Genomic DNA, 13,805 nt, shown 5'->3' on the forward strand with positions numbered 1-13,805 from the left:
GTGATACAAAAATAACTTATGTTCACTAAATGTTATGTAGGCAAGCTACATATTATGTTTAGGAACAGAAACCAGTGACATCTAGGATGATGCCACTAATTGCACTGTGTTTAAAAAATTGCTATCGGCATTCATTGCCTTCTGTTGTGAAAGTTATGATGCTGTTAGTATTAACTACCACAAACAGCACACTAAAAGCGTGCATAATTTTTTTTTAATAATATGGGACAGCATGACAATATTGCAGGTGTTTGCTTCACCACTACCACAATAGTGATTAACTAGTATTGCTCATCCTCCAAAAGACATGTCATCATCTTTTCATGCTCAGTGGCCGGTAGTAACTATGTCGTGTGGAACTAAAGCCTTTTTTCTAGTTTCTCGTAATGCCCAAGTGACATTAGGAATGACTAGTCTTCTTTTACATCTCACAATAACTAGTTCAAGTAGTAATGGCACTAAACATCCACTGACTAGATGGGCTGACTGGTTCACAAATTAGTTAATGTATCAGAACTAATTCATATGTGCTGGGTGCCCAATTTGTCTGTTAGAGTGCATATTTTCTTAAGGAGGCACTAAATGCAAACAATGGTCAATCTAGACTGTAGGATTACAGTTCTAGAAATGCTGCAACATTTGTTTTATGAGTGACATGGTCGCAGAGAAAGTCGCGACTGAAGGCGGTTGCACAATTCCACGACTCAAATCGCCCGAGACGAATGGGATCGCTACATAGCTGCCTTGGCAATCTTTGCTAGCACCTGCTACGAGTCAGATGCTCATGTACAGAGGGCACCACATTCCTGTAAAATAAGCCAAGATGCACTTGCATGTTGAATTGCTATGTAATTACCTTCTTTGTTGGCTATCTCTGAGGCCATGCTCTACCAGGTTCTCCCACCTGCTTTTAGTCGCATGTTCACACAGAGACGGCACCACACTTCAGTAACTATGTTTGTCATTATTTAGATACAAAGGGGATGCCACTGGATGTCATTATCATCAGCATCATCATCATCAAGATGCCATCACAGCAATGTGAACAGGTAGCACCAGCGAGTTCAAATCCAGTTAAATTTTCCAACTTGCATGTCTTTTCATGACGAAACGCGAAGTAACTGCTTTGTTCAAGCACACCAATTGTTAAGTTTACCAATTACAAGTGGGAAATGTCAAGGGAGTCGACACCAGTGGCAATGTCAACCCTAACCTACATTTACATAATTTTACCACATAAGCTCTACTCTTGGCAACAATGACAGTTTAAACACATTGCAGCACTCATCCGCAACTGCAACACTCTTGAAGTTCCCAAGCCAAGCCCCAAGGGAACACCAATATAGACGATTCGTTGCCACAGTTCAAAAGAATGAACGGTGCTAATAAAGCAATAAACCTAAAGAAGGAGTATGCTGACATACTTTTCTACAAGTACCCTGCCAAACACGAATAGGGAAAAGGCATTACCCTCATCTACATAAGTGCAGATGCACAAACAAAAAGCTACATCAACACACAAGCATGCGCATATATATATATATATATTAAATTTTGTACTATACACAACGTAGGCATTCAGACTCAACAATAAACTACAGCCACTTACAAGCAGCTCTTACTGCCAGCCAATGCATGCTATAGCTGTTGCCTAACACGACGTGCTTAGAAAAATCCTTACAACACACAGAGGAGCAGAACAGCAGATGGTGGATGTGCGATGAAGGCAGCACATGTATGATGTGAAGTATGAAGTACAGCATACAGACATATCCTGATTTCAGTACAAATAAATAAATGTCCTCGGTAATAAATGGCACGCCCTGTACCCAGGACATTCCGATCATCACGTCACACAAAGAGAACGGAAGGATAGATTGTTAGGAAGGATGGATGAGCGATTCACCTACGGGGTTTATTGTTTATAGAACACAGTGGAACCTCAATAAATGGAAATCGCTTAAATGGAACTGCCTCTTAAATAGAACACCATCTCATGGTCGGTTGGTTTTGTATTCATGCAATTGTATTCAGCTTTGTCTCTCGGTAAATGGAACTGATAAATGGAACCAGTTTCCCTGGTCCCTCGAGGTTCCGTTTAAAAAGAGTCTACTGTACTTGGGGTATGATGGATGCTATAGTGGAAGGCTACACAACAATTCTGACCACCCAAGCAGGGGCACAGCTAGAGGGGGTCCGGGTGAACGAACACCCGCCAAAATTTTTTTTTACTATGTCTTAAAAATAACACGAAAGCTTTGAGGCCTATAAGTAACTGAAATTGTTTGTTTACTGCAATTTTTTTTGTAGCTGTACAAGCGGGGCCTGACACCTGCCCAGAAAAATTTTTGGCTATGCGACTGTACCTAGGGTTCATTAAGATGTATGCAATGCTCGAATGCCAGGCAAGTGATTTCGTATTTCACCCTTGTGAGTGTGCAGCTACAGAAGTCGGGAATCAAGCCTGCAACCTTCTGCTAGACTCTTAGCTTGTAAGTGACCGTAGTTATCTTGCACACAGTGTTGCATAATGCAATATCACAGGTTTTGGTCAGATGTACAGCACAAGATGAAAAGACCTAGCAATGAATATGGCATGTGCCGAGTGGAACCTGCCGTTAAATATCCAATTACAAAGCACGCCACATTATAAACTTGCACACCTGCAATTTACACTTCAGTTACCACCAAAGATGCTCGATCTGGACCACGCGCAAGCCATGCACTATGGTGTGCTAGGCACGCCGTAGCACTAAGATTCTCACAAGTATCCCGCTGCGTCTTTCGTCAAGCACACCGCCTGCTGATGCTATGCAATTTTAAGTGAGAAACCAATATACTATAAAAATGCAGTAACTATGGCAATAGAAGGTAATGTTTCACAGTCACAACTCATTTACTCAGTGCAGTTTAAGCCAATTTATAACAATCCACATATAGCTACTGGCTGCACTGAACAAAGTTGCATTATGACGCAAACGTGCATAAAAGTTTTTTTACTGCTGATGTCAAGGCGCGTCTTCACATTCCGTGACGAGCCCTGAACGAAATCGGAGGCTTGGAGTGCTCTGCCAATGCACTCACGAAATGAGCTGTAAGGGCACGACAGCAGGACGCAAACTCATGAACTCGTTGACATGACTGTGCATTTATGGCAGTTCGCTGAGGCTGCACTCAAAGTGCATGACCATGGGTGCTTCTTTTATTTTTTTTCGTTTGTTTTGCAGTCCTTCAGCATTGGGTGGAAAAGGCGTTTGCATTGGCTTTGGCTCACCTGGTGGTAACACCCGTCCTTGTTGGCCACGAGAGCTGGACAATGGTTATAATGAAGCAATGGCAATGGTTATAACAAAATAATTTCAGGATGTTATTCCCCCATGAGCTGCTCGACTTCTTATCAGCTGCCCTATCTTTGCTTTTCACATACTTTGAGACTGAAAGTTCAGACACTATAAGCTGTCCACACAAAAATCAATTGTCTGTATTATTTGGTTCATTATAAGCAAGTCTGACTGCGTGTGTAAATGAGTTCTGACTGCGTAAACATCTAAAGATTAGCTATTCTTCTATTCCATACAGCAGTTGATCAAGAACCTGGCTTGAAAAAAAAAGAAAAAAAGCCACAGTCAAGTTTGGGTGCTCAGGATTAGAAGAAAGCATTCTGTAACAACTGTGTTATATAATCTCTTTTCTAACAGGAACAAACCAACTGCAACAACAGTATATTAATGGTCATCTATCCAGAGCGGCAAGTTTGTCTTTTGCCATTTCAATGCAACCACGTTCTTGGCTAAAGTCAACTAAGAAAAAACTTTCTTACAAGATAAATGTCTAGCACTCTGTCTTGCACACAATGAAATCATAAAGAAACAATAAAACAAAAAGAAAATGCTCAAGTACTCTAGCCAAACAAGGACAGTAAACATAAAACGAGCGTATTATAAGCCAGCCATGTGTCTTCAACCGCACAAAATACAAATTCTGGAACAATGATATGTATGCATGGCACAATGCATGGTGCGGTCGACAAAAATGACTACCGCGAGGGGAACAACAACAACAAAAAAAAGTGGTAAATGAGGATGGGCCTCAGGATGGCAACAGCAACTTGAGTGCTTGCCCTACAAAATGTCTCTCACACTATAACCTTCAAATGATCACACATCAACTGGCATGAGAACTCCACAAAATAATACTGTCAATGGCTCCCATTTACAGACAGTTTACCTCAGCCCTGTGCATTAATGAAGTTGTTAGTTACATAGAAAAGAGATACACTGCTCCAGATGTCCAGCAATATGCAGTCGGCCACAAAAGTTTACGGGGCATTGGTTCCATGAGAAATGTGAACCTCTCCTAAAGCATGGCCGTTCTAATCCAATTGATCAGTGGATCACTATGTCAGTTGCAAGAGCTAATAGCAGACTGAAACTGATTTTGGGACTGTGTGCCCATGCCTTGCAGTAATTCAGCTATTTCGCAAATCCTGCAAATATTTTTCTCCCTGTCGCTTGTTGAGTGATCCTTACCTTTTGTTTTTTAAGTTTCTTTGTTAACCTCCGAGTTTCTGCCCTATGTGTTGGTATCGGCAGAATGCAATCATTGAACACTTATCTCTTCAAGGATGGCGGTAAGCTGCCGGGCATGACTTGGCAATGCCTATTGTACGTACTTCAACCAATTTTTTAAATATAATGTAGGGTCTGATAAAAATTCACTAGGTCAGATGTTGTTAAGAAATTATTGCAATTGATGATTAAGTGACACTGTTAATGAAAACAGTTTCTTACAGAAATGAATAAACGTAACTCGGACACTACTGTCGATAAGAGCTGCAAGTTTGGTGGTTTAGCCGGCACTGTTAGTATGTGGATTTTGCCTTAACTTCTTTCTTGTGGCCTCATACAGTTTTGCAACTTTGCAAATTGGTCATTTTCTTCACAATATTACGTCACAGATGTAACAAATAGCTCTGATTATGCACAAGCACTTATTGCAGTGTTGCGTTTACAAAACTATGAGGACTTCGAAATTTACAAACGAAGTGTGATAAATCAGATAAATCCATGTGTCAACTATCAGTTACACGGCAGCTAAGCAATTCCAGCATTTGTGTGCCCTCCAGTAGTTTCTGTAGAAACTCTACAAATTAAGAAATGTTTGAAGCACTTACAATTTTCTTGGTCCCTACGCTGGACAAAGGCAGTCAGAAAAATTATGCCCAGTTATGGAGTTAACACCTACATTTGGTCAGTGAGCGCAATAATTTCTTCATAAGAAGCAAGGACTAAACAATGGTATTGAACTTTAAATAAAAAAATGTCATCAGAATGCCGAAGACTAGACCCCTCAAGGGGGAGGTGGGCCCTAGACCAAACATATTTTATATCTTTATTCTTCGAGGTATAGTGCTGAACACTTTGACATATATGCAATGCTATGCGCTTATTTCGAATATAAGGTCCATTTTCGTTTACCCTCGTTTGGTTAAAACTGTATGCAAGCTTCCTTTAAATATATTCTGCAAAAATTTGCAACATATGTGTTCCTTAGATATTGCTAAATAGGGTATCAATGGCTTCTACACAATTCAAGGAATGCAATAAGACCAACCTTGTTTCTCTGCCTAACCAAGAACACGAGTTGCGAGGTATTGAATTTGAGGCTCAAAAAAGTGTTTTTCTGTTAACTAACTTCTAGAAAACTTCTAGACGTCTAAAAGTCTAGAAAACCTTGTTCTAGGTATGAACGAGAAGAGAGGGGGTAACCGAGGGTCTTCTTATGATATTGTTCTAGGTATGGCAGAGCAATAAGGTTGGTCTTATTGCATTGCTTGTATCATACAGAAGCCACCCATACTTTATTCAGCAATACCTAATGAACACATATATTGCAATTCCTTGTGGAATATAATTAAAGGAAGCTTGCATAAAGTTTAAACCAAACGAGATAAACGAAAATAGATCTTACTTTCAAAATAAGCACATAACATTACATACATGCACACCTTTTCAGTGCTATACTTCGAAGAGTAAAGATTTAAAAAAACTTTTGGTCAAAGAGCCACCTCAGCCCTTAAAGAAAGAGGAACTTTACTAGTGACCTGCAAAGCTGCAGCCAAAAGGGTTTTGATTCACGGGGAATGTGACACCTCAATAGCAGGTGCCATCCCGAGGCCTCACCTTAGATGCCGATGATACATTAGTCAGAATGCAATACAAAAACAATAAAAAATGAAAGGAGGCCAATAGCACCACTACTCAAACACGTTGAGTGGTGCGAATTTGCCCGCTGTGAACGAAAAAAGGCCATCAAAGGCCGAGGGATCGTTGTGCTGACTCCACCCATAGAGTTCCTCCTGCCAAGAGCGCGGAGAGCGGCTGCCACTTGCCTTGTCGTCCTCGTCGCCGCTCTCGTCACTGTGCTCGTTGTCCCGCGTGCAGTGCTTGCAGCGTGGACCGTCCCGCTTGGGGTCGTAGCTGAGCCCACAGCGCTGGCAGATGAGCTGCGGCTTTTTGCCCGAAGCCAGCTTGCTGGCGAGCCTGCTGGCGAGCCTGCCCTTGGGGTGGTCCGGACTGCTCTCGACTTCGTCCTCGAGATCAGCCTTGACCTGGATCCCTCTGCCGCTTGCCACTTTACCCAGCGGCACGTCGGAGTCGGAATCAGAGTCCATAACATCATCCAATGGAAGTCCGCCTGATGCATCATCATCATCGTCTTTCTAGAAAGCAAATACGATGGTTTCTTTTACACATGGTAAGCAGATGATAGATATATAATACTAGGGACTCGCAGTAATTATCTCTACTGATTGATTGTTTGATTCACGGGGGTTTAATGTCACAAAGCAACATTATAGATATATGCTGTAGTGAAGGGCTCTGGATGAACTTGACCACATATTGGTTTCTCTAACATGCACCTGAAGCTACTGGCTCATCAGCATATCACCTAATCTAAATCTGGCCGAGAATCTATCCTGTGGTCGTACCCGATAAGTCTGTTTTAGTTGTATCCATTAAAAGGGTAATTTGCTGCAGGAAAAATTATAGGCAGACCAAACCAGGTGAGAAGAGTGGTCTGTTACATCTGAAAGAATGTTGTACGTGGAATTGTTGTAACAGGCTTGCGTGGACTGTACAACTCCATTGTAACCAATATAGTAAAGGTAAATTTGGCTGCAGGTGTCCTTCAATTAAGGACAGTGTACACACATGACAACTGAAACAAAAACTTGTGGTCGAAAAGATAAGAAAAGAAAGAAAGAAAGGAATGTGCTTCAAGTGCACAGCCGTGAAAACACACTCACGGCAGCATCCAGCTTGCAGGGCCAGCGCTGGTGCACCTTGAGACCTCGCTCGGTGGAGAATGTCCGTAAACAGCGGTCACACTCGGGACCGCCAGTGCCATTCTTCTGGGGAGTGGCGGCAGCAACCGGCAACACGGGCGAGGATTTCTTGGCACTGCCCTCTGTTGCCAACTTCTTCTTGCCCGATCCAGGCGGCCTTCCCCGGCCTCGCTTGACAGGAGTTGCGGCCTTTGCAGGAGTGGTGCTCACGGCTTTGGCCTTTGCAGCAGCAATGGCCTTGGGGGGCCGGCCCTTCCGCTAGACAATGAACAGCCAATGAGTGCCCAGATATCCCATCACTGCTTCCCGCACGGACAAACAACTAAGATACTGAGGCCTTGGTAGCACTCCAGAACAGACACAGAGTGAAAGAATCCTTTCCACTGAATACAACATGTCTAAACTGTCCCTTTCCAAGGAGCTGCACTAAATTTTCAGTCCTTTAGAAAGAAAAATGTCACTAGCTGAGAAGATGAAGGTAGAACTTTCCTTTCTTGAATTTTGCAATGAAAACTTCAGTGCCATTACTTCAATGTGAGGACGGATTTCTAAATATTTTTTCACACTTATGCCAAGTTGGCACTGAAAAGCTTCCTAAAAAGCAATTAGGTTCCTTTAGAATGCAGTGTGATCCATGTTTATAACGAAATAATTAACCACACCTAAAAGGTGCGATGACCTGGTATGCAAGCTGCAAGTTTACATACTAGAACGTGGTGTCATTGCCCATTTTCTGTTTTTGACTGCTTCCTGGCTTTTAGAGCTGCTTTCACATTGAGGGTTTTAGGTATTGTAGAAGGCATCATCATCGTCAGCAACAGGCATGCATGCTGGACTTATTTCCGGGGGGGAGCGACCCAAGGTAACTTTTCTATGCAAATAAGGGGGGGGGGGGGTACTTTTACTTGTACAAATATGAATAATGCCCACCATTGACCATAAAGATGCGTAAATCCGCAAAAGAGAATTGAAATAATGTGTATCTCACAGGCGTACCTGTGAGATGCACCTTTCCTTAGAATTAGAAATATCAAACTTTTGCAAAAAGTTCCCAGGACTGACTCTTATTAAGGAAGTTCCTGTTAAAAAGCACAATCACGTCATTGCTTTGACCTGCACTTCACACTCCTGCTAGATGTATGCTGCTCATTCCAAGAAATGCCTTCTGCCCTACAGGAAGCACACACATTTGTTTTCTCCAGCGTACCATGCTGTTTCATGATGGCACTTTGTGACCCCCACCGGGAGTCGGTGGGAGGTATGGAGAAAGCACACTACGCCCCCTTCCGACCACCTATGCAACACTGCAACATGCATTTTTACCAGACTTGTCAGAAGGTTCCCACTTGTCAGAAGGTGCCCATCTTTCCATGAGCAGGAATGCCCTCTCACGAAAATAAAAAGGCATCTCCAGGGAAAGATTGCATGCCTGTCCTGCAAGTGATACTGTCACCCAGTCGACCACGTGAGACAAGATGTCAGCCAGCTCGTAACTATTACGGAGTTGACTTCCCTCTACAAGTGTTTACTGCTTATCTTACAGCTCTTAGTAATAAATGCTGGAGCCTACACGACTGTGTTGTCTTATTTGTTTGAGCCCACTGAAGCTACGATTTACCTCAATTGGAGACACGACAGGAAGTAAATAATGCGGCTAGAACTGGAGCGTGCCTTCAACCCTCGCCACATGCTGAGCGTAAACCATAACCCTTCAGCTTGCACCATTCTAAGCTGGTGAAACGCACTCTTTCATTCGCCATCATGAAGAATGCGCTTGTCTCAACAGTGCTGAGCATCCATGAATACTTTGTTTAGCGCAAAACAACAGACGCAAGAAAAAACGACAGGACAAGTCCTGTCGTCTTTCTTGTGTCTGTTGTTCAGCGCTAAACAAAGTATTCATGGATTCGCACCAACTAGCCCGCCAACACATTGTGCTGAGTGCTGAGCATGTGCATTCACCACTTGCTTGTCCTGCCTTTCGTGCAATTCCCTTCAAAGATTATGTCGCGGGTGCCTCCTCTCTTCTTGCTACACAGCCCAAATCCAGAGGCAGTTTCGCAAGCTGTTGTGTTCCCCAAAAATCCGCGAGTGGTTCACATTGTTGCTGGGAATGGCGACCGAAGAGAGGACATGTGATTTCATGTTTTGGTAGCTCAGCGAATTATAGTGTTAATGCTTTTATTTAAATCTGCAACTGCTTATGTGCACAAGGGTAATATTTTGCAGGCACAATCATTACTACGTAACCTATTCTTCACTGGCACAAATAAGTCTAAACAAGACAAAAAGAAAAGTAAAAGCAAGTTTCGGGCTGTTGAGTGTTCACTAGAACATTCACGCAATGAGCAGTTTTCTTCTAGGGATAGTATAACCACAGCATTAGCTATTGCACTACTATAAACTGGTGCAACTATCGAATTAGAAAATAGGTACTTGAAGCATCGCGTTTGCAAAACACCTGAAAGTTGTGACACCTGCGCCTTGTGAAACACATGTGCATTTCTGCGTGAGAGCATGTGCCAATACAGAGCGAGAAAGTTGTACTTACTCTCATTAGTACAAAAGGCTCTGCCACTAAGCTATCTGGTAAAGATGCATGGTAAAGCTCAGGACATGACATAAGATTTATATCTCCAGGAGAGGATACAGACAACACTCTTTCATGCTGCCCAGACTAGTGATCACAGTATCACCATGCATCACATTTTTCATGAGCGCATTTCCCAGAGACGCGAGCAACGCAAGTGATGAGCATTCAGCTTGGCTGCAAGAAGCCCAGTGAACCCACTGTCATGTTTCACTCGGCTGACTCGGCAGCAGAGAAAGGGCAGCATTCTGCCCACCATGGTTCTAGCTTCCGCTGCTGTCTGGAACAATGTATGTGCCCACTGACAGTTATACCACACGACTGTGTACAATTTGTATGAAAAAGACTCCAAAACAGTGCACATTTCCCATAGAAAAGCATCACCGCCTCTCGCAGACCTATGATCAGAGTCATCTTGTGGCGTCATTTAGCACCTGAGAACATTATCGGCACCTCCTGCAAGGCGTGCCTGTGCACACTTAAAGAGTATCTTACACCAGGGTTCAAACACAGCAAAGCTACTGTAGATCATTTTTTTTTAAATGAACACAACAGTACATATCTTTACATGTTTGTATCAGGTGACTGTGCCAAGTCATACGGGCATACACACACACACACACAACCTACATTGTTGCTTCGGTTACCTGCGTCGAGGTTGTTCAAATGTTTCTTTGACGCTGGTAACAAACACTAACAGCCATAACAAAGAATTTTAGTATAAGCATGTCTCTTTTAATCTAATGTCACAATTAAAACACAGCTTGGCTCTACGACTGATATTGTAAGCAGTAGCATGGTAAAAGCAATCCCAAAGGGAAAGCAAAGAGTGATTTCAAAGTAATGGGAAGTGCAATAAAAATAAAGGCCACCACAAGTGCTACTGTGGTGTCCTGTCTTCCGTGTTTTGTTTGTGTTACACTGGCTTCCTCAGGTATCAATCAACTTGCCCGAGAACAAATTAATGTAAATATATCTATCAATATTTGCAAACAACGCGGCTACACTACAAGTAGAACACATCAAATAAATTGTACCACATTTAATACATCGTAAAAAGCTAGAGTGGATAAAAGTGATTGAGCGCCATCGGACCAGAACCTTGATGCTGCTGTTAACAGGCGAAGCTGCTTCCCGACCAAGCTATGCATAAGGTCATCACAGCAATAAGGTAACCAGAGATGCACCAAAGGTGGGGACAACTGTCACTATACTCCAGCTATCATTATCCTCTTAAAGATTTTTTCAGCACCTCTGCCTCATAAAGAAGGACAAAAAACATACCCCCCCCCCTTTTTTTTTGAAGTAGTATGCTGAATAATATCGAACACAGAGATATGACTGCAGTACTGAAAAAAATGTAATTAAATAAAAGCAATTATAGAACGTCTGCCACTATCTACCCTTTGAAAAAAAAAAAATGGAGCCCTGCTTCCTATGGATGCAACAAGTGGGGCAGAAAGTGGCAAAATATTTATGACGAGATCATCATAAGTGGAAAAGTAACGAATGCTCATGACAATCTCAGGTTGTCAAGATCCCTGAAGGGGTTAACAGATGCACTGAAGTTTCTGCTCCTTTAGCCCTTTTTTGTTCCTGTGGCTGACTGTGACTGTTTGTTAATGTCCTTGTAGGTTATGATTAGCTTCAATGATCACCATGCAGAAGTTGTCTACACTGTTGCGATGTTATGCACATCATCCAACTCTGGGAAACCAAAAGCGAACCAGCTTGTGAAAAGAAAATGTCACAACCTGAGGGTGTGCCGTGGAAGTCTATTTTATGCTCTATGATTAACGACTGCATTTAGATTTTTTTCTAAGCAAAAGACCAAAATCTGAAACCGAAACACTTGCTTCTGTCACACACGTTTTCCCAAACTATTACATTCACTAAGTAAGCTGCTATATACTTAGTTGTGTGCAATCCCTGATCACTGTGACAGTACAGCATATTAAGGATTTTAGACAAGCTATTAAAAAGAGAGAAGGAGAGGGAGATTGAAAGCTACCTAGTTGTGGAACACTTGCCTAATGTAGAGTGGCGATTCATCACATTAACTGAACAATGAAGCCAAGAGCCACGTAGGCCAAGCAACCGTGTTGCACATTAAGAGAAGCAGTGCAGGTGCGAACTACATATGGGAAGAGTTGCGAAACTCGGAAGACGGTCGCCTCTTTTATTCTCCACGCGGTCTTACCAACTATAGCATCAAGAAAAGCAGCCCACAATGGAGATATACGGTGACGCATTTGACACTAAAATGTTGCAAGCTTTTTATCTTTTTTTTTTCCTTTCCCTCCAGAGAGTTAGAATTCCACGACACACGCATGTCAACCTCGCCGCTCAGGCACATGTGAAAATAGTGAGAATGCGACAAAAAAAGACGAAATGTGCAGAAATGAAAGTACAAAAATTAATTAACGAAAAGTAACGAACAAAAGTGGCTGCGTTACCTTTTTATCCATGGCTAATAAAAAAGTGGCTCGGTTCTACAAAGAAAACAAAAGAAAGTAAGGCGTGTAAGCAAGACATAACTCAAGATTTATAAGGAATAAACAGCAACGGTACGCAATAATAAGTGTCCGAAAGAAAGCAATCGAGCAATGTAATAACAAAGCGATACAGAGGGGCAAACACCGCGTTAAGACGGCACGGTACAAGCTGCAGCTCGTTAGAAAAAGTATCGCCCGAAGGTTCTGTGAAATCAGTTGCGGACATTCGGAATCGGCGCCAATTCTGATTAGAATACAGGTCGAGCGTTAATAAGCATTGGCTAACGCGTCGCTGAAACCGCCTAGACGGGGAAAATTTGTTTCCTAAACTGGCGCGACCCGGGCATGCAAACATTGGCGAGGTACGCTAGCCGGCGCAAATACAGCTACAACAATCGGACCGAGATGCACGGTTTTTTCGTCGAAATCGAATTTCAAGAGCGGCAAATCAGAACCGAACAAGCTCTCAACGATGATAAAAAAACACTCGTCCGCCATCACCGAACTGTGGCTGCTGGGATAGGCATTCCACCATATCACCAAAGCCGTAGGGAGAAGCAGCGATGTTTACCGGTCGCTTTTGACGGGGCTTCCACGGCTTCGTCAGTGCAAAACAACGAGGCGCCGTTCGCGTAGCTTTGGACTCGAGTTCTACAGTTGCCGACAAATACGAATAGATCGCGCGCACACGACGCAAAGTGCTAAATTAAAGCATCTCTCCCGCGCCCGCCTAACCGTGTTTCCTGGGAAGCTTCGAAGCCAACGGACAATGCGCCCTGTGACCTAGCTCCGCTAACGCGAACGAGAGCGTGCAAAGCCTAAAAACTTGACCCGCTCCTCGCGGCAAACCAACGATCGTTATCCCACGAATGTCGCGAAATTACGGCGCTAATGTGAAATTTCTAAAACAGTGGCGTCCAAACTTACCCTATATACGAGTCCTAACGCGATAATGACACAACAAATAAAACAAGGAATAATAAAAAAAAAAAGTTAACTTTATAGCGTGACCTCCAGCGCCGCCACGCACCTAGTCGAGGCCCCCTTCGGCAGAACAAATTTCCTTTTATTACTTCTTATTTTACAATTTTATTCCTGAAAAAATATTAGTTTCTAATTTAACTCGGTCAAAATTATTTCTGAAGCCAAATTATTTGCGAACGTACTTTTGAGTTGCACGTCAATGCCAGCATAGCCACGTTTTGCTTGCTGGGTTGTAAGCAACCATGGCGACCACCTGGCTTTTTAGAGGAAAGTCCCTGCGTTGCTTTCGCGGCCGTGTCAATTTTCTGGGTGGTTCTGTCGCCGTGCGACTGTTTGGACCGTAACGTCCAAACAAAAAAAAATTGTCCGATGGTTTTAAGAATGTGTT

At 42.9% G+C, this 13,805-nt stretch overlaps 1 protein-coding gene across 3 annotated transcripts in view; it reads right to left on the minus strand.

Annotated features, from left to right (window-relative positions):
- Positions 1-13,470, minus strand: part of LOC135900157 (zinc finger protein 649-like) — a 65,081-nt gene extending 51,611 nt beyond the window's left edge. Inside the window, exons 1-4 of one of the 3 annotated variants that reach the window (XM_065429607.2) lie at positions 13,361-13,470; positions 12,395-12,430; positions 7,310-7,606; positions 6,392-6,721 (exon numbers count right to left, since the gene is read on the minus strand). In XM_065429607.2, the coding sequence (XP_065285679.2) occupies positions 6,392-6,721; positions 7,310-7,606; positions 12,395-12,406 (639 nt within the window). In that variant the 5' untranslated portion in view covers positions 12,407-12,430; positions 13,361-13,470. Of the gene's footprint in view, positions 1-6,387; positions 6,722-7,309; positions 7,607-12,394; positions 12,431-13,004; positions 13,298-13,360 lie in introns of those variants that run through there. The other 2 variants (XM_065429605.2, XM_070536872.1) reach the window with 2 other exon arrangements.
- Positions 13,471-13,805: the final 335 nt, after the last annotated feature.

The sequence above is a fragment of the Dermacentor albipictus genome, chromosome 4 (genome assembly GCF_038994185.2).
Source record: "Dermacentor albipictus isolate Rhodes 1998 colony chromosome 4, USDA_Dalb.pri_finalv2, whole genome shotgun sequence".
Classification (NCBI taxonomy): Eukaryota; Metazoa; Arthropoda; class Arachnida; order Ixodida; family Ixodidae; genus Dermacentor; species Dermacentor albipictus.